Below are 20,528 nucleotides of genomic sequence, written 5' to 3'. Positions count from 1 at the left end.
TCTCTCTCCCTCTCTCTCCAGGCCCAAGCAGAAATGTTGAAAACTCAGTACTCTCCCCTAAACAGTACTCACACCCAGGTAAAAGCGGCTGCAAATCACTCCAATCCAGAAATATCCAAGCCAATCCTCCCACCCACCACCAATTAGTAAATCCCAATAACCGAAGCCAGAGAAGTGGATCGAGATCTCACCGATCAACGATTCGAACAAGAAGAATAACAACAATCGTCACATGGTCTACGCCGCCACTCCTACAAAGATCGGGTCGATCGACGTGTCACTGGCGGAGGAGCTCAGCGCGATCCGCCTAAAGCTCGAGCGGATGAGATTGGACAAAGAGGAGACGGAGAAGATGCTGAGAGAGAGGGATTTGGCGATGGAGGCCGGTATGAAGGAGCTGGTCGAGAGAGGGGAGATACAGAAGATGCTCAAGATCGAGGTCGATCGCTTGTTTCGGTTGAAGGAGCTCAAGAATGCACATTGCACACTGCAGATTTGCTTCTATTTTGGCCGTACACTAGAAGCCCAAGAAGATAAAATGGGGCAAGGACAATATTGTCATTTCACCAGGGGACTGTGGGGACCAAAGACCAAAATGACGTCGTTTTGGTCAAATGAATTTTAAAAAAACGGAAGGCTCCAGATCTGGAACCAATCTTCTTTATGACCCAAAAAAAAAGAACTTTTTCTTAACGTGGAACGCCCTCTAAGCTTGTTTGTCAAAAAAAAAAGTGAATTTTTTTTCTACACCTAGCTCAATTTTTTTTCCCCCCTTTCCTCAACTTAATTGGGTGTAAGTTAAAGTTGTCACATCACTTCGAAGAGAATTATAAAAAGAGAATTTCATAGGGGTTTATTTCTTGACTTTCTCTAATTGACAAACGTTTGGAACGTAAGAAAGTCAAATGGTGGACAAACAAAATGAGACGAGATTGACGGACTGTATATACATCTTTGCCAATGAAGGAGAATGTTTCTTCCTTGTTCAACAAAGAATGGCATAAAACGTGTACCCAAAAAGAGGAATGGCATAATGGTACAAGGATTAGGATTCAGACATCTTTTACTCGTCGCTGTCATATTGAGGCTCCGTTCCACTTTTGAAAAAAGTGGTTTTTTCGAGGTCCAAAAAGAAGGCCTGTTCCAGATATGGAGCCTTCCCTTTTTTTAAAAAATATTCAGCCAAAACGACGTGGTTTTGGTTGAAGGTCACCACAGTCCCTGGGTGAAATGACGATACTGCCCTTGCCCCAGCTTTATCGCTTAGGGCTTCCACTGTACGACACGGCACCTCCTCATCTCATCTCATCTCCGCAGCCCTCCTCCTTCTCCTTTTCCAGAAGTCGCCGTCCCTCTCCCATTTCCAGACCTCTGAACCTTCCTTTTTTTTTAATAATGTGGAGTCGCCGGTGAACAATGAGTACGGCGGGGTTCGGGCGCCGATGAGTGAGGTTCAGGCGGGGTATTTGGGGTTTTGAGACGTGGGTTGGCGATCGATTTGAACGAGCCGCTGCCACTGTCGCTGTGATGATGGAATCGCTCTGGGCGTCGTCGTTTCCCTTCGGAATATAATCTGTTTTTCCAACGGTTTTCTCGTTTTTGTTTAGCCATTGAGAGAGAGAGAGAAGAAATGGTCAGGAAGGAGGATTTAGGAAACTGAAAGGATTAGCTTTGTCTGAATATATGCTTCTTTATGTAACTGATGAAGATTGAAGAGAGAGAGACACGGTCTTCTCTGATCTGTGCGTGGAAGAAGGGGAAAGGAGAAAGCCAGGTGTCTGGGAAATTGGAATAAGTTCAAGGGGCAATATGGTCATTTTGACAATAATCCTTTTAAAAAAGAAGAAGTTTTTAAGGGAAAATGGAACGGACCTTCTGTTCTTGTACTGTTCATACACAAAAAAGAACTTTTGCAAACAGAATGCAATCTGGAACGGCCCCTGATTCATCTGCTTGTTTAGCCATGAGGGGTACCAGTATATGTGATGCAGCCTGTGGGGTAGTGCAAATGGCCACATCCCTCACTTACGCAAGGCCACAGCCTTAAGCTTGAAAAAAATTTCGGTGCCGGGCAGGTGGCAGTACCCGTCGCCGATTTCAGCCGTTTAAATATTTGATTATGATTTTATTTGCTAAATTACTAGTACAATATATACATCGCTTTTTTTTGGTACTCCATTGCCTTATCTACACGTCAACAAGCTTTCCATTCCTGATGACGTGTGCAAGGTTGAGGTCACTTATAGAAGAAATTTTATTTCTTAGGGACGAAAGGAAAGAAATTTTATTCAGATGATACGTGGAAACCTATAGAAGTACATTAGAAAAAGAGAGAAAAATCAGAGGGCAAAGTGAAAATCCACGAGGTAGATACCCCAACATATAGGGCTTTCTTAGCACAATCTTGTGCTACTCCGTACACGGAAATAAACGAACTTAGGCAATACTATGGTGACCATGTTTAAGTATCACATTTTGGATAACATATGAGTTGTCACTAATGCATCGGTAGAATGTGTTATACTACATGACAAATGAGACATATTTTACCGATACAATGATGACACATCATATGATACCCAAAATATTGTACTCAGACATGATCACCAAAGCATTAGTAAACAAACTTAGAGCATTACTTTTGGACACTTTTGTTGTGATGGATCAATGAGCTAGTTCGTACAATGAATCTAGGTAATAGTTACCTGTGACAAGAGACCCACCTCTGTAGCAAAAGCTTAAGCTTCAAAATTACCTGGTCAAAGATCAGTTATTCGTTGATCGTGTCGTACCATATCGAAATATACATTTATAAAACCTTTGACAAATCCATCCGGTTGGGAAAAATCTTCAACAATTCTAGCTTGACCAGATGTTAACGAATACCAAATCTTCATGATATCCTATACTAGGAATCGATCATGGCTAATGCTCATTTTCAACAGAGTTTGTAAAAGACCCACGATTACTACTACTCATCAAATTCTAGTTCCATCCAATAATTTTAGGAAAATTTATAGAAATGGTCCTCATAGTTTTATCCGAGTTTCATTTTCGTCCTCTAAGTATTAATTGCAACTCTTTTGACCTTCAAGTTTGGTTTTTGTACCAAATTAGTTCAATTGATAACATTTGTTCGCCAAACTGGATGAAAAAGATCAGATTGATGACAAACGTTATCAATTGGACCAACTTGGTACGAATTGCAACATCCAAACTGCCATCAATCTGATTTTTTTTTTCGTTCTGTTTGATTGACATATCAATTGGACCAATTTGGTATGAAAATCAAACTTGAAGGTCAAAAGAGTTATAAATGATATTTAAAGGACAAAAATGAGACTCGGATGAAACTAGGATGACTATTTATATAAATTTCCCTAAAAATTATTTTACCCACCGCCATGTCCTCAGTCCTCACCATATCCGGGGAAAACTCAAAATGGTACACGATAGGACTGAAAACCAGCAGATGAAAAGATGGAAAGACCGCCGGAAAACAAACAAATGGAAAACAAAACCCTCTAAATCTGCACACCTTATTACCTCACCGCAGGTCCAAGGACTTTAGATCTGGAAACGGAGGACGAGAAACAAGCCAAAGGAACCACCATCTACCGGTGGCACTGACTCTGAGGAGTCGTCGCCGTTCAATGAACCACCGCCTGAAAACTGAGGAACTCGAAGGCACAATGGTAAGGGAGGAGAGAGGTGAGGAGGGACAGAGGGAGAGGAGGAGGAAGGGGGAAGGATCTGGATTTTTTAGTTATGTCATTGTAGGCCCCCTAAGATATCTATAGTATGGATTGTAGATTTTTCAGATTATGATGAAAATCCGGTAAGTACGTCATAGATTTTGTGATGGAATTTTTTAGTCAAAGTACGGTTATTTCCTTTGATTTGTATGAAAGAACAATTACAACTCAAATTAAAATACTCTCAACATGTGATTTTTAAATTCTGCATTCTCAAATTCATTTCAAACATTAAAAAAAAAATCCTTGAAAACAATGCATTTTATCGACTCTCAAATACTCAAATTTAACATATACAAAATGAAAAGGAAAATACTTGCCTCCGGCGGAAGATAATAGATAATAGGTAAAATGTACATTAATATTCGGAAAAAGTATATTAATATTTGTAAAAATATATTAATATCCGTAAAATATGTATTAATATCTATAACTTGTTTGAGATTATTGCCCTAGTGAGCTAGTAGAGGTTAGCAAAGCTAAAAACATTCACAATTGACTTATTAAAATTACATAGTTAAAAGTTTGTCACATCACATTTTGGTTAATCATTGAGTGCATGCCTAAAGTTAGCAACCCTAAGTTCTACAATGGCCTAATCAAAATGAGTTGGCATATATTCAAATCCAGTGGTCTATTATTTTCTTCTCAATCGAATGGTTTACATTGAATGATATTCTAATAAAATAAGAGAAATGAAGAGTATTTGTTAAAATTCATAAAGTGACCGACATTGTTAAATGCACAGCCACTTATCAAAGCGGAGAGTGAGTTTCACCCACCAAAAAAATATTTGCTTTACGGAGAATGAATTTCAAACAACAAAAGCATATATAGTAGTAACTGTTATGAGTATGACCCACCATTTTTTGTTATTGAGATAAATGTTGCTAAACTTTGGTTATTGGAAGACTGAAATTTGGGTATGGATTAAGAGGTTAGGCCTATTTTGGCCAAATAATTGATTTGGCATATCTTTTTTTTTTTTTTTTTGTCGTTATTCAAATTTTTTTGAAATTATTAGTTTTTCGTCAATTTTTTGGGGTTTATTGCGTTGTCATGGCATGAGAAATGTAAAAAGTAAAAAATTACGATCGAAACCAATTTTTTTTGAATAAAAGCAAAAGCCAATAAAACCAATCTTTTTTGTCTTTATTCATAAAAATTGGATTTCGATCGTCATTTTTTACATTTTAGATTCCTCTCGTCATGACGAAACAATAATTCACAAAAAAATTGACGAAAAATTAACAATGCAAATTCTTTTTTAATAAGGACAAAAAAATAAAATAAAGCCAAATAAATCATTTGGCCAAAATAGGCCAAAGTCGATTATTATATTTTGAGTCATTTTTGAGATCAACATTACTAATACTCTGTTTGGAACTTAAGGAAAATAAAGAAAATTTAAAAAATTTCCATTCTATTATTCGATTAGAAGAAACAGAGAGAAGAAAATAAGAATTTTAAATTTAATAAGTAATAAATTTTACTCCCATTTTCCGCCCGTTTTCTTTTCCTTATCCTTACTATATAAAGGCCTCATTCCGCTTAACTTTTTTTTTTATTTTAAAGTTACTAGTAACATTTTGTAAACATAGCTTTTGAACCTTTGGTTATACCAGTGAATGCTCAAATAGGCTCCTTCCCTAATCCCTACCGAGTCAGCTCTTTCCCTCTCTACGTTTCCTGCCCCGCAATCCGTCGCTCCACCCACGGTAAACTCTCTCTCTCATCCCCTGTTTTTTCCCCAGAGCTTTCCGAGCGAACCCTTGGGACGTAATCCGCACGAATCTGTGATTATTCGTCGGAGATCATCCTCACCTGGTTGGCTCTCCTTCTTTACGACTCAGAACCAAAATCTAGGTAATAATCCATTGAAACCCACTCCAGCCCTTAATTCAAAATTATATCAAATCGAACTTTACTCTCATTTTACCCCAAGGGAGACTCGAAGTTTTACTCCAATTTAAATTTTACTCAAATTTTACCCGCCAATTTCCTCCCTCTCACAACTATGTCAGCCGTTTATTCAATTTTTTGCTTGGATTTGTGTTAGAGCATTCAAGTATTTCATATCAAATGAAGTTTTTATTCGTATTTTTACTCGAACTTGAGCAAGAGTTTGGGTAAGGGCTGAAGGTGCTCTCACACAATATTCTCTATATTGTCTATGTCAAACACTCCAGGGCCTTAGAATTAGTTGAGGTGAGCACAAGCTGGCCCGGACATTCGGCTATAGAAAAAACAAAAATCTCTATCTTGTCTGTGTTCTTTTATTTTTGGAAAAAGTCTATGTACTACTGGAAACTTGTTTCTGTGTATTTGTAACATAAACAAGATTTTCTGTTTATTTTTTACATATTCCGAAATGCCATCATTTTGTTTATTTTTTGCTTAACGGTGTGATCAGTTTCTTTACCCAGTTAGTCCTTTTCGTGTAAATACAACTACTGTGGAAGGATCTTCTATGCTTATTCAAATTGACTGAAAGTAAATGAGATTTAAATTGCAATTGGAATGGCAGAGGCAAATAGGTCCAACCAAATTTTTTGTAATTCCGATTCCACTATCAGCAACTTTGTGCTTGTGGGATGACAGATACATAGTGCAGTATCGTGTAGGCAACATATGCTTTTATTACAGAGAGAGTGAGAGCGCAATCCATGGACGTAGAGTGAAGAAAATAAGGAGGAAGGTTTTATAACCCTATCACAATTTTGTTGACGTTTCCTTTCCTTATCTGGTATAGGTCACCTATGTGCGTAGATGTTTAACTGAAAAGAGCACAGTGAACCAGATTTCTGTTAAGTGATCAATCTGCATACATTGTTTTGTAACTAAAATTCCAATAGTAATCATTTCCACTGTTCCCAGTTGAAATGTGTATCTTGATTGGGCTTGTCTGTTTAATAGGAAAAAGCTTTGAAAAGAGGGTTTGTGATGGAGGGTTTTGGGTATTACCAATCAAGACTTCATTTGTCCCATCCAACTGGAAGGAAACTTTTTTGAACGATGCGGACTTGTTCACGCACTCCTCGTGCTTGTTAGTTCATTTGAAGGAGACAGAGACCCTGTTGCTGGTATGCACTTTGAAGATCCTATTTGGTCTTTCAAAAGAGGCTAAATTAATTGAAGGGAAGCTTGATCATATCTCTTTCTTTGATTCTGTTCCAATGCAGTGGATATCGCCTTCTCTGTATTAGGGTTTACCTAGGTTCTGAGCTAGTTGTTGCCATTGGTCTTAGTTAGTTGAACATGTCATCCTTGGAATCAATTTAACTTAGTTGCGGTTTGACATGTATTAGGGGTCATAGACCATATGCTGTTGACTATTTCATTGCAATATATAGTTGCTTCAGTTACGAAATAAGTCATTATTTTAGGCCAAGTTGCAGTGTAGTTGATCATTTCTTTTCATGTGATGCAAGGCTAAGTAAATTTGTCATCTTGGATAGTACTATTTTTCTTCTAGTGCGATCACTTGTAAGTTGTAACTGATAACAAATTTGATATATCCGTACAACGTTCCTAGAATTTTTAAACGTAATCTTTTATATATCCGCAATTTATTTACACATTCTTTGTTAATGTGAACACTACAGGTGACATATGATGCTTAGAAAAATGCCGTAGTTGCTTGGTGCGTAATGGAGTCTCCTGTGAGTTTTTCCACTCGTCTTTTTTCTTAGTTTCTGTTCTGAGACTGGTGTTAATAACTGCTGTTATGACAGCATGGTAACTGACGCATTTCTCTTGAAGCATTGTGCTGCTAAATATTTGCTACCTCTAGCATCAACCCATGAATTACAGAAACAAGCATGTGGGGCCTAACCCAATCTAAGATTGATCCTTATGTTCTTCATTCCAATAGACTTGATTACTACGTCCGTCTAATTAATACTACTAGAAGCTGTGGCACATGTAATGTGTGTGCAAACACCTTACGAAAGTACCCTTAAAAAAAAAAATGACAGAGAAATGATGACAGAATCAGTAATTACATTTAGCAGTTTTAGCAATGAATTGAAAAGAAAATTGAAGACAAAAGAAAGAGAGTTGCTTCAAATAGGATTTGAGTTTGTAATGAAGACAAAGTATATTGGAGTTGGCAGTTTTCTTTTGAACGGCAAATGGGGTAGTGCCGTAGTGGTTTCTAATGCATGTATGCAACTGTCGTGTGAGCGTACAATTTTACCCGTGAAATTTAAACTACAAACTCAAGGGAATCTGAACGGCAAATGGGGTAGTGCCGTAGTAGTTTCTAATGCATGTATGCAACTATCGTGTGAGCGTACAATTTTACCCGTGAGATTTAAACTACAAACTCAAGGGAATCTGTTGTAGTGAGGATATTTTAGGCATTCAAAAGTGTGAGCCAGCTTCAAGAATGAGTCCACACCAAAAGTTATTCTCCCTGCATCCGTGAAATTTAAACTACAAACTCAAGGGAATCTGAACGGCAAATGGGGTAGTGCCGTAGTAGTTTCTAATGCATGTATGCAACTATCGTGTGAGCGTACAATTTTACCCGTGAGATTTAAACTACAAACTCAAGGGAATCTGTTGTAGTGAGGATATTTTAGGCATTCAAAAGTGTGAGCCAGCTTCAAGAATGAGTCCACACCAAAAGTTATTCTCCCTTCATGCAGCTTGGCTTCGCTATCGCTCATGACTTGGTATAGAGCTGTGTAGTGGTCGCCTTCCCACCAGAATGCCTCTGTAGTTGTAGTCTTGTAGTTGGCAAAGAATGGGTAGAATAGATAATATACAGCATCCTAGAAACTTCCAGTTTTTTCGTTGATTTTCCACTGAAACTGCTTAGCATTTCCCCCATTTTTTCTATTGCCACATTTCAGGACAATAAAACAAGAGCTCTGTGCAGGATTGGTGATAGATCAACTAGTGATGTTGTCGTAAGGCTAAGAACGCAGGAAGGCCGAGATGAGTGGGTATACTGCCACTCCTATGTCCTCATAAGTAACAGCAAGTATTTTTCTGATCGCTTATCTGAGAATTGGCCCACCTGTCAGATTCTGGATTCGCGCAACTGCGTTGAGGTCTACTGTCAAGAATGTGACCTGGACTACCATATTAATGTCCTTCGCCTATTCTATGACATAAATGTCTGTTCAGTGACTGACATGTGTCATGGTGTTAGAAATGCCCTTGGTGTTCTCCGTGTGGCCAATGAGCTTGGGTGCCCCCAAATAATTGCTTCTTGTGTGGACTACTTGGAAGCAGTCTCTTGGGAAGAAACTGAGGAGGAGGAGATCCTAAGAACCATTCCAGGAATGGGATCACAAGCAGAACCGATACTTGCTCGTCTCCAACCTGTTAATACAACTGCTATTGTCAGGATTTTTCTTGCAGCCATTCGATTTGCCACGTCATCCCCTTGTCCATCCCTGACTGATTTAAAGACCTCAGCTCAGGAGCAGCTCGAGTACATGCTTACTGAAGATGATGATGTTCCACTACTAACAGCTGACGACCAAATAAAATCGGAGGTAAGCGAATGTGTCAATAGCCTCTTTACCAGATTTACCACTCTATTAGAGTCTTTAGTATGCAAGACCGAAGAACCAGTTTCTGAAACAGGGAAATTGCAGTTATTCCAATCATATCTGACAGACTTATCATGGGCTTGTCAGATACTAGTCAAATTGGAGATAATGAGAGAGTTTATTATGAAGTGGATGGAGGCATCGGATAACATAGTGAAGGCAGTTGACCAAGCTAGCCCAGAAGCCGATATTCTTGAGTCAAGATTGAAGATTGTGGAGATCACAGCTAAGATTTTAGAACCGATGGCTTATGGAACCATAATACTACCAACTGCAAAACGCCTTAAGATGGTGAAGGTGTGGCTTCCATTCATGAGGATAGCGAAGCCTTTGATTGATGCTGCCTTGGCTGATGGTGAGGAGGGTCTGGCACTAAAAATGGATGGTGAGCTCTGGCAATCCTTGGAGTCTGCGTTTGTTTCAATCATTCTTGCATTGCCATCTGGGGACCAGGCAGAGATCTTGACTGGGTGGTTGCAAAACGAGCATATTCGATACCCAGATCTCACGGAGGCATTTGAGGTGTGGTGTTACAGGTCTAAGGTTGCCAAGAGAAGACTAGCATCATTTGGGGTATCCATAGTATGACCTATATCCATAGTAAGACCCGTATTTAATTTTGATAATTTTAATGCGAGATTATGCTTTTAATGTGAAATATGATGTGGGAATGTCTTGGGGTTGAAGTGTGATTGCTTTATAGTTGGGAAGCCATTGTGAAACTTGAGTATTGGAAAGGTGTATGTGTAATCTGGGGTGTATATATGTCAAAAAAATCTCAGGAAAAGGTATAAAGAATCACTTTCCCTTCTCTCTCTCATCTCACTCGCGCCTCTCTCTGCTCCCACACTGCACACCTCCCTCTCACTCAAATGCCTCACAAAGCTTCAAATCCACCATAGATCCTTGAAACCCACGCACCTCTCGCCATTATCTAGCATCCTTGGCTCTCGGATCGCGTGGGAAGAGCTCGGAGGAGTGTTTTTGGGTGGAGTTCAACTTTTGAAGTTCTAGGGTTCGATTAAGCTTGGATTGGTGCTTTCAATCTTTGAGGTAGGGAAACCTAACTACTTTTATGTGTTTATGAGTTACTCCTAGTTTGATGCTTGGATATTGGGTTTAATATTCCCCTTATTGATTGTTTGAAGTCTAATCACGAGTTTTCCGCTTTTTTGTTCGCATTTTTGCTGAAAATCGCACCTTCAGGACTCGCGGTACCCACTTCAAATATGGAAAATTCCCTTGAGGTATCGATACCTCAAATAGGGGTATCGATACCCCTGCCTTATTTCTGGCAGATTTTTCTTGTAACTCCAGATCATAACTTCGTCATCCGAACTCCGTTTGGGGCAAACCTTATATCGAAATTGATGTGCTCGGAGTCTACTTTCTAATGGTGGTGGTTTCATAATCTAATTTTGAACCTATAAAATATTATGGCCAAAATATGCGGGCAGGTTGTAGATTGCATGTCGATTTTGGAAGTTAGGTTGTATTTGGACTTCACAGGCAATTAGATACACCTAGGTCGGTCATTGGGACGGACATGTATACATTTTGTGGCATGGTGTGGGTGTTGAATGATTGGACTATGTAGTAATTTATCGTATAGTATCGTTTATGGGTTTGTATTATGAGGAATATGACAGCATGTAAAGTATAACAAATGGTTAACGATGAGAATTTATGATACATTATGAAGTAAGAAAGAGTGAAATAGGAAATTACGGACACCTTATGAGCGGCATATGATTTCTATGGGAATGACGATTGAAATGAACAAGCAATTGGGAAATGAAACTCTTAATGATATACGGTTCGGACTGTTGTTAGAAAGAGAGAGAAATGAGAAAAGTGTTTAGGGTTATTAAGTTACCCTAACACACAAAGACTTTATTTATATTATGAGATACTCATTACAATGAGATAATTAACCAATGTGGGACTAACATAAGCCTGACAATACTCTAACACTCCCCTTCAAGCTGGAGAGTAAATATCACAAAGTCCCAGCTTGTTACATAACAACTCTAACCGGGGCTTGAACAATGACTTAGTAAACACGTCAGCTAACTGAGCACCTGTAGACACAAAGGGAGTAGCTATCACACCACCAACTAACTTCTCGCGCACCAAATGACAATCAACTTCAATATGCTTAGTTCTCTCATGAAATACCGGATTGGATGCAATGTGAATTGCTGCCTGATTATCACAATACAACGGAATGGGTAATTGCATCTGAAATCCCAGCTCCTCAAGAAAGGATCTCAGCCAAACAATCTCACATGTGGTATGAGCCATAGCACGGTACTCAGCCTCTGCATTAGACCTTGCAACAACAGTTTGCTTCTTACTCTTCCAAGTAACTAGGTTGCCACCTACGAAAGTACAATAACCAGTTGTTGAACGCCTGTCAGAAGGTGACCCTGCCCAATCTGCATCCGTAAATGCCTCAACATGAAAATGACCATTAGAACGGTAAAACAAACCGCGTCCAGGATGAGCCTTAAGGTACTTAACAATGCGAATACAAGCTTCCCAATGTGGAAGACGAGGAGCAAACATAAACTGACTCACGGTACTAACAGCAAATGAGATATCAGGACGTGTATTGGTAAGATAATTCAACTTACCAACCAATCGACGATACTGGTCTGGACGAGGAAATACCTCCCCCTGATCAATGCAGAGTTTCACATTAGGATCCATTGGAGTCTCCACAGATCTAGCTCCCAATAAACCGGTCTCCTCTAGAATATCCAACACATATTTCCTCTGGGATAGACTGATCCCATCCTTGGACCTCGCTACCTCAATGCCTAAGAAATATCTCAGCTTACCCAAGTCTTTAGTGTGGAACTGACTATGTAAGAACTGTTTTAGCTCATCAATCCCTTTTTGATCATCTCCAGTAATAATAATGTCATCTACATAGACAATGAGCAATACTTTCCCTCGAGCCGACATAAGGGAGAATACAGAGTGGTCTGATTGACTTCGACACATGCCAAACTTCATAACTGCATCACTAAACTTGCTGAACCACGCTCTAGGAGATTGCTTAAGTCCATAGAGTGCTTTGCGAAGATGACATACCTTATGATTCTCCCCCTGAGCAACAAACCCAGGTGGTTGCTCCATGTAGACTTCCTCCTGGAGATCGCCATGGAGAAAGGCATTTTTGACGTCGAGTTGGAACAACGGCCAACCAAGATTAGCAGCAAGAGAAATAAGAATGCGCACAGAACCAAGCTTGGCAACGGGAGAGAACGTTTCTGAATAATTAACACCATAAGTCTGGGTGTACCCTTTGGCAACCAAACGAGCTTTGTGGCGCTCAACAGTGCCATCAGGAAGGTACTTGACAGTATAGACCCAACGACAACCGACAGTAGTTTGACCAGCAGGAAGAGTAACCAACTCCCACGTGCCATTATTATGAAGAGCAGACATTTCATATTCCATAGCTTGCCGCCACTCAGACCGTGATAATGCCTCCTGAACAGTGTTAGGAACAAAAACAGAGGAGACAGTAGTAGTGAAAGCACGAAGAGATGGAGATAGATGATCATAGGAGATAACCTGAGAAAGAGGATGAGAAGTGCGAGAACAATTAGAAAAACTATATTTTACAGGCGGGTGGCGATTCTCACGAGTCGGATAGCGAGGAGCAGGCGGATCTGGCGACGGGGGAGAAGACGGAGGTGCTGGCGAAGACGGTTCGGCGGGCGAGGAGTGTTCTGTATATGGAGGCTGGGTTGGTGCTGGAGGCTGGGGTGGTGTTGGTGCAGGGGAACGCCGAACATAAACCTGCAAACGATTTGGTATAGTGCCAATTGGAATAGCCATAGGTAACACAGACTCTAGGGTAAGGAGGTCATTGGTAGTAATAGGAGCTGAGTAATATGGCAAAGACTCATTAAACGTGACATCAGCACAGACAAAGTGACGACGTAAAGTAGGAGAGTAACATCGATACCCTTTTTGAGTGTGTGAGTATCCCAGAAAAATACACCGAAAAGACCGAGGGTCAAGTTTACTCCTATCAGGGTCAAGAGCATGGACATAACAGGTGCATCCAAAAACTCGAGGAGGTAAGGAATGGAGAGGCCGATCAGGAAATAAGACCGTATGGGGAACCTGACCACCTAGGACCGTAGAGGGCATGCGATTGACTAAGTAACAGGCAGTGAGGGCAGCGTCGCTCCAATATGACTTAGGAACCTGCATTTGAAATAATAAGGCACGCATAACTTCAGACAAGTGCCGAATCTTGCGCTCAGCTACTCCATTTTGTTGTGGAGTCCGAGAGCAAGACGATTGGTGAATAATGCCATGATCATCAAAAAATTGAGAAAGGGTACTATGAAAATATTCACGGGCATTATCTGAACGAAATGTCTTAATGCACGTATCAAACTGATTCTTAATCTGCATGTAAAAGGATTTAAAAACAGATTTCAATTCAAATCTCTCTTTCATTAGATAAAGATAAATGATACGAGAAAAATCATCCACAAAAATAACATAATACTGAAAACCAGAAATACTAGGCACATGAATAGGCCCCCAAATGTCTGAATGAACTAATTGAAAAGGACGCAACGCACGACGCTCAACCCTAGGATAAAAACTGACTCGACGATGTTTACTAAACTCACAAACTTCACAAACCAACTTATTAATGGAACAACACGAGGGCACAAGTCGCTGCAAACTCTTAAGAGAGCGATGACCAAGACGACAGTGCTGTTGATATGGAGACTCTGATGTCTGAAGGGCAACAGGTTGAGACACTGTCAAGTAATAGAGGCCACCTCGCTCAATGCCCCCACCAATCTTCCTCCCCGTCGTGAGATCCTGAAAAACACAACCATGAGGAAGAAATGTAACGGAACAATTTAAAGATTTTGTAAGACGGCTTACAGACATAAGATTAAATGGGAAACGAGGAACATGTAATACAGATGTCAATGTAAGAGAGGAAGAGACAGGAACTGAACCCAAACCAGTAACAGCAGTGGTAGATCCATCAGCTAAGGTAACATGAGATGATCTACCAACTGGCTGTCGATCACAAAGGAAAACAGGTGTTCCAGTCATATGATCCGTAGCTCCCGAGTCAATAACCCAAGGAGAGGAAGAAGAGGAGGCAACACAAGCAATAGATGGACCGGTCTGAGCAAGCGTAGCAGCGGAAGATCCTGTCGTATTCTGAAATGACAATAAGCGCTGGTACTCATCAGCTGAAATAACCAAACTATCGGTAGAAGATTGAGCAAACTGTCCAGTATCCTCAGAGACAGTGGCCTGATGAGCCTGAGGAAAACCATACAACTCATAACATGTGTCCACCCAATGATTGGTCCCCCCACAGTAAGTACACAACCGAGCACCACGGCCGCGACCACGGCCTCCCCCTGTCGTGCGGCCACCTCGACTAAATGTACGATCACCTCGACCACCGATAACAGTATCTGTACGGCCAACAGAACCACGGCCATGTATTCCAAAATCGCGGCCACGACCTCTAAACCTAGAATCACTGCCGCGAGCACGACCACGGCTGACTGAGAACACAGAGCTATCAGAAACAGCGGAAGTTAAAGCAGAACGGTCAGGAGTCGGTGCAGAAATAGATGATGACTGACGGAGACGACTGAAAACCTCACTGAGAGGAGGTAAGTCACGAGTCCCTAAAATCTGATTACCCACAGGACCAAAGTTCGATGATGCACCGGAGAGAAACCGAGTGACCCTCATACAGTCACGCTGGCGCCGCATAACCTGAATATCAGTAGAAAGTGGCTCACAAATATCCAATTCATTACAAATGCGCCGAAACTTAGCATAATAATCTTCAAAAGAATCATCACCCTGAGTTATAGCAAAGAAAGACTGATGAAGGTCATATGTGCGACGGAGATTGTCGACACCTGAATACAATTCTTTTGCCTGGGTCCACACCTCTTTAGCAGTATCACAGAACATTAGAGTACTAGCAACTTGTTCAATCATACTATTCCATAACTCGGAACGAATACGGGCATCAATAGCTTTCCATGCCCTATATGTTGGTTCATCAGTAGTAGCAGGAGCATCATCAATCAAATAGGAGTCCTCGGATTGACCCATATAATACACTTCAACGGCTTTAGCCCAAAGAACATAATTGCCCCCATTTAATGGGGTGGAGGTAATAGGGCGCCTGTCGCGAGACCAAGAACCACCAGATAAGCTACCAACAAGAGTAGAACTAGTGCTAGATACAGTACTAGAATCAGAATCCTTCTTCTGCTCAGACATTTTACCGGTCAACGGAGAGGCACCAATCAATAAGAACCAACAAGATCAACTAACAGGAGCAATAACTACCAACAAGCGAACATCAACAGAAGCAAGAACAACTAGAACTGACCACAGCCATAAATACCCAACAGATTGGACGTGCGTTAGACATTACAGTCACGGATACGAACTCCATAGATGACGTAGATCCACCAATAACTAAACAGGATAAATCGAACACCGTCCAACCCAAATAAACTGAACAAAACAACTCCAAAATGTCCGACTTACATCAATATTGAGTAGAAGATAGAGAAACGACGATCACAAGAGGCTGAAATCACATGAATCTGCAACTAGGAGACTCGCCGGAGTCAGGTGAGGGTCGCCGGAGACTGGGTGACTGCCGGCGAGGGTCGCCGGTGACTGGGCGACGGCCGGCGAGGGTCGCCGGCACCTGGGTTGGAGTTGTCAGGCGTAGATCTGATGGTCTTCAGAAAACTCCACTGTTCACAGCCGAGATTACTGTTCACAACTCCACTGTTCACAGCCGAGATTACTGTTCACGACTGTTATGTGGTGGTGGGTGACGTATGGTAGATTTACGGTGGGTTCCGCTCTGATACCATGTTGTTAGAAAGGGAGAGAAATGAGAAAAGTGTTTAGGGTTATTAAGTTACCCTAACACACAAAGACTTTATTTATATTATGAGATACTCATTACAATGAGATAATTAACCAATGTGGGACTAACATAAGCCTGACAATACTCTAACACGGACTCTTTACCGCCTATTTGACATGTGTTGGTGTAAATCGGTGGTGTGAGTTCGATGGTCTTGAACGTGAGATCATGTACGATGTGAAGGGGATGGTGTGAGGTCCCCAAATGCTCGGTTATCCATCACATGATGGTAGATTGAATTTGAAATGAAAAAAGGTTAAAAGAAATAGTCTGGACAAGATGGTTGAGTACAACTAGAAACTTGAAAAGTTGACAGAGTGTGTATATGCCAATGAGATGTGGGTTAGTGAAATGGAAAAAGAAAGAGAAAGTGGTCGTTCGAGAACCTAGAGTGTATCCAAGTCTTCAACAATGGAAACGTGAATAAAAAATGATATTTGCAATTGTAAGCCTAGAATCCAAGTAGAAGGTGTGTGAGCGTGTGTGTGTGTGAGCTTCTTAATGTCTGACGTGATTAAAGTGTCACGTGTATTGATGTGTCGATATGCAAGCGAATGCTTTGATGTTAATGTTATTTGATTGATGAAGATATGTGGTGGATTTACTACGTGAAAGAGTTGGACTTGGGTGTCCTTATTGTTTATAATTGTGAAGATGAGATTATTTATGCATTGTTAATCTGTGAGTTGGTTTCATTGGTGTGTTTTGTTGTATATCGAGATTAGGAAAAATGTTTGATGTTGATGTTATCTGATTGATGAGATTAATTGATTGTAGTCCAAGGGTTGTAATGGGAAAGTTATTGCAACGCAAGAGGTGGTAATGCAAAAACCTAACCAATGGGTTATATTTAACTGCAACGCAATAGGTGATAATGTAGACGGCAACACAAGGGGTGGTAATGCAGAAACTCAACTATGGGGTGATTATTGACTGCAACGCAAGGAGTGGAAATGCAGGGTGTTGTGGGTATGAGCCATTGACTTAAAATTGTGGAGTGATGTCGTTGTTCACATCTTGGTTGCATGTTATTACTAGCAAACATGGAATTTGTGGTTTATGAGGAGATTTGGGAAAAATGGACAAAATGGTTAGGTCTATCGATGTTTTGGAAATGAGTAGTAGTTTAAAATCCTCCGGTATTCTTGTATGAACCAACGGAGCTTAACTCGTACAAGTGTTTGTGTTTCTCTACGCCATTTTACAATCCAAATATGAAAAGTTTTATATGAAAATAATTTGATAACCAATAATATGGAATTAAGGTAGAATGGAGCTCTCATGGGAGAAACGGTGAACCTTGAACTTGAGTTGGTATCGTAGATCGTCTGAAATATCGATATTTGTTTTGTTTTCTTTCTTACAAGCTTCCCCATCATTGTGGCTTATTGTCCTGATATTGATTTGGTAACATGCTTAGTATGGGTGCATATTTGATATACATTGTGAGAGATTTATAAAGGATATTTGCATGGTATACTCATGAAGGAAAATTTAATGAAAAGAAATCTTGAGCGGGTGTTGACTTGGGACTAGAAGAGATGGCGTGTGTAGGTGCCTGTAGGTCGAATAATGATATGTTGATGTGAAAATATGATGAAGGAAACACAATGGAGGATACGATTGATACTAACATGAGATTTTAAAGATAGATATGAGAGCGTGCACATGTGTAGGTGAGAGTGTTGGTGCCAGTGAAGTAGAATTCTAAACTAAGAGTGGTAGTGTAAGTTCTACCTTTAGTCAAAACATTCTTCAAAAAAAAAAAAAAAAAACTTTTTCAGGTACGAACGAGGGGCAGTAGCTTGGAGTGCTTGACACACGCGTGGACAAACTTTTGAAAGCGATCGGTGGAGAATTATTTTGACATCCTTTGTACATCATATTTTGGAGATGTAACTTTAATTTTAATCATATTGATTTTACGATGGATAACTGTAAACACTTGACCTTATTTTTCCCCTTTTGGGTTTAGTGTTAATATTGGGCCGTTATGCCCTTATATGTGAACTTTTGAAAACTTTTGATGGTGTAGCTGACTCTTTGGGTATTATGGATCATATTTGAAAGGATTCTTTTTATGGATAATTATTAAAATGTACGTTTAAAATCGAGGGCGTGACATCTATGAGTCGTTCTTCACCACAGGATATATATATTGTCATCAGATAGGATTTTCTTCAGTTATATGGGTTTGCTACCCAAGATCGTTGCAAAAATGAAGAGTGGTGTCTAGATGGTATCTGAATGGTGGAAATCTGGGAATTGGCTCTGCTGATGGGGAGTTTTTGGTTTCTGTTGTTTACTTTATTTATGCTAATCCAGCTCCTAGGTTGGATTGCCGATCAAAGCAAAAGTACAAATGTTGTTCGGAACAGCATGCCAAGATACTTTGTGCAAAGAGGAAAGCAAACGAGATATAGATATAGGCTAGCTATTGACATAATATTTTGCTTCTTTTGCACAATACTTTATAAAATAGCTCATGTGGCACTTGTTCATTGGGTTAGGCTGAAAGCTTTGTGTTTCCTTGACTCCTTGCAATGGTTTGATGTACAAGTCCGGTGGATGCCCCTGGGAGAACTGTGGTGAATCGAAATAGCCCGAGTATGTTCTGGTTAGGTTCTCGTTCAGATCTCGGCTCAGGTGAAGCTTCTTTTTCTCACGTACACAGTGAACACCCATCGTTAGCACCTAACCGGTCGGAGGTGATCGGGAAGGCACTCCGATGGGAAAGTAAGTGACTGGAGGAGGAGGAGATGCAAGGAAGGGTTTAGAATAGAGTGAACGGCGTACCTTATCTCATGGGTCTCTAGTCGGGCCGAACTCTTATCCGTACCTTATCCCATGGGTCGGTTAATGAGGCGCGATGTTATCTTGACCCGAAGAAATGGATCCGGTCATCCAGATCTGAACAATATTACTTGGTAACCATCTTACTGGATTTCAACGGTGTGACCCGCATAATTTACGGAAGGTAGCTCACCCACATGCACTTAACCGACTTGCTCCTTACGTCATGTATGATGTCAGCCAAAGCAGTTATCGCGCATGCTGAGTACGTGCATACTTGGAGTGCATACTTGGAGGGCAAGTCTTGGAGCTCTATATAAAGCACGGGGATTTCTAGATATGATTCGGCCAAGTAGTTGAGCCTGGTAAGGCTATTGCGCTGTTGTGCCTATTTGGACCAAACTATTCGGCCCACTATAGGAACCTTCTCTCTCTCTCGCTCCCCCCCGCCCCCCTTTTTATGATTGAATAACATTACGACATCATTGTGGTGTGCATATTATTGTGCAAATATTTTTTTTTATAACTCAAGTGTTCGGGTGTACACAATAATTTTTTTTTTTAATTCAAGTGTTCGGATCACTTGTGCGCACCTTAAGTAATCTTGGAGAGTCAATTATTGCCCACTAAGTAAATAGTTTCCTCCGTGATACCACGTCATTTTGGTGACCTGCTATCACCAACCAGTCATCTTTTTCCTTTTTTTAAACCCCCCCCCCCCCCCCCCCCCCCCTTTATGATTGAATAACATTACGACATCATTGTGGTGTGCATATTATTGTGCAAATATTTTTTTTATAACTCAAGTGTTCGGGTGTACACAATATTTTTTTTTTATAATTCAAGTGTTCGGGTCACTTGTGCGCACCTTAAGTAATTTTGGAGAGTCAATTATTGCCCACTAAGTAAATAGTTTCCTCCGTGATACCACGTCATTTTGGTGAGACCTGCTATCACCAACCAGTCATCTTTTTCCTTTTTTTTACACACCCCGCCCCACACCCCCCCCCCCGGTTCTTATGATTGAATAACATTACAACATCATTGTGGTGTGCATATTATTGTGCAAATATTTTTTTTATAACTCAAGTGTTCGGGTGTACGCAATATATATATTTTTTTAATTCAAGTGTTCGGGTCACTTGTGCGCAACTTAAGTAATCTTGGAGAGTCAATTATTGCCCACTAAGTAAATAGTTTCCTCCGTGATACCACGTCATTTTGGTGACCTGCTATCACCAACCAGTCATCTTTTTCCTTTTTTTTTTAAGTGGAGTCTAGATCATCAGGGTTTGTTCTCCCGGGGCCTCAAACCTTTTTCCCTCTCTCTCCGTGCATATATGGTAGTTGGTCTCCAATAAACTTATCTCTCTCAATTCGTCACCACGAAACTCTCTCTTAACAATTCATATCAAACAACTCGTCACATACTGCACT

At 40.5% G+C, this 20,528-nt stretch overlaps 2 protein-coding genes across 11 annotated transcripts; both read left to right on the top strand.

Moving 5' to 3' along the window:
• LOC131303424 (high mobility group B protein 6-like) lies at positions 1-698 on the top strand. The gene has a single exon (XM_058330290.1). It carries the CDS (start codon positions 233-235, stop codon positions 623-625), a length of 393 nt encoding a protein of 130 aa, XP_058186273.1. The 5' UTR covers positions 1-232; the 3' UTR covers positions 626-698.
• Positions 699-5,338: 4,640 nt separating this feature from the next.
• Positions 5,339-10,141, top strand: LOC131303423 (BTB/POZ domain-containing protein At3g05675). 10 transcript variants are annotated; one of them, XM_058330289.1, is made up of 5 exons: positions 5,501-5,621; positions 7,361-7,417; positions 8,615-8,707; positions 8,789-9,265; positions 9,410-10,141. In XM_058330289.1, the coding sequence occupies exons 2-5, from the start codon at positions 7,406-7,408 to the stop codon at positions 9,908-9,910; spliced, it is 1,083 nt and encodes a 360-aa protein (XP_058186272.1). In that variant the 5' UTR covers positions 5,501-5,621; positions 7,361-7,405; the 3' UTR covers positions 9,911-10,141. The 10 variants fall into 10 exon arrangements, with proteins under 10 accessions (XP_058186271.1, XP_058186266.1, XP_058186264.1 ...); XM_058330288.1 differs by lacking the exon at positions 5,501-5,621 and adding an exon at positions 5,339-5,473 and having other exon boundaries at positions 8,615-9,265; XM_058330283.1 differs by having other exon boundaries at positions 5,395-5,621; positions 8,789-10,141.
• Positions 10,142-20,528: the final 10,387 nt, after the last annotated feature.

The sequence above is a fragment of the Rhododendron vialii genome, chromosome 10a (genome assembly GCF_030253575.1).
Source record: "Rhododendron vialii isolate Sample 1 chromosome 10a, ASM3025357v1".
Taxonomy (NCBI): domain Eukaryota; kingdom Viridiplantae; phylum Streptophyta; class Magnoliopsida; order Ericales; family Ericaceae; genus Rhododendron; species Rhododendron vialii.
Note: the sequence above shows the minus strand (reverse complement) of the source record. Positions and strands in the feature narration are given on the sequence as shown.

Bases quoted from the DNA above. Each gene is read 5' to 3' on its own strand.
- LOC131303424 (XM_058330290.1), top strand. From the start codon at position 233: ATGGTCTACGCCGCCACTCCTACAAAGATCGGGTCGATCGACGTGTCA.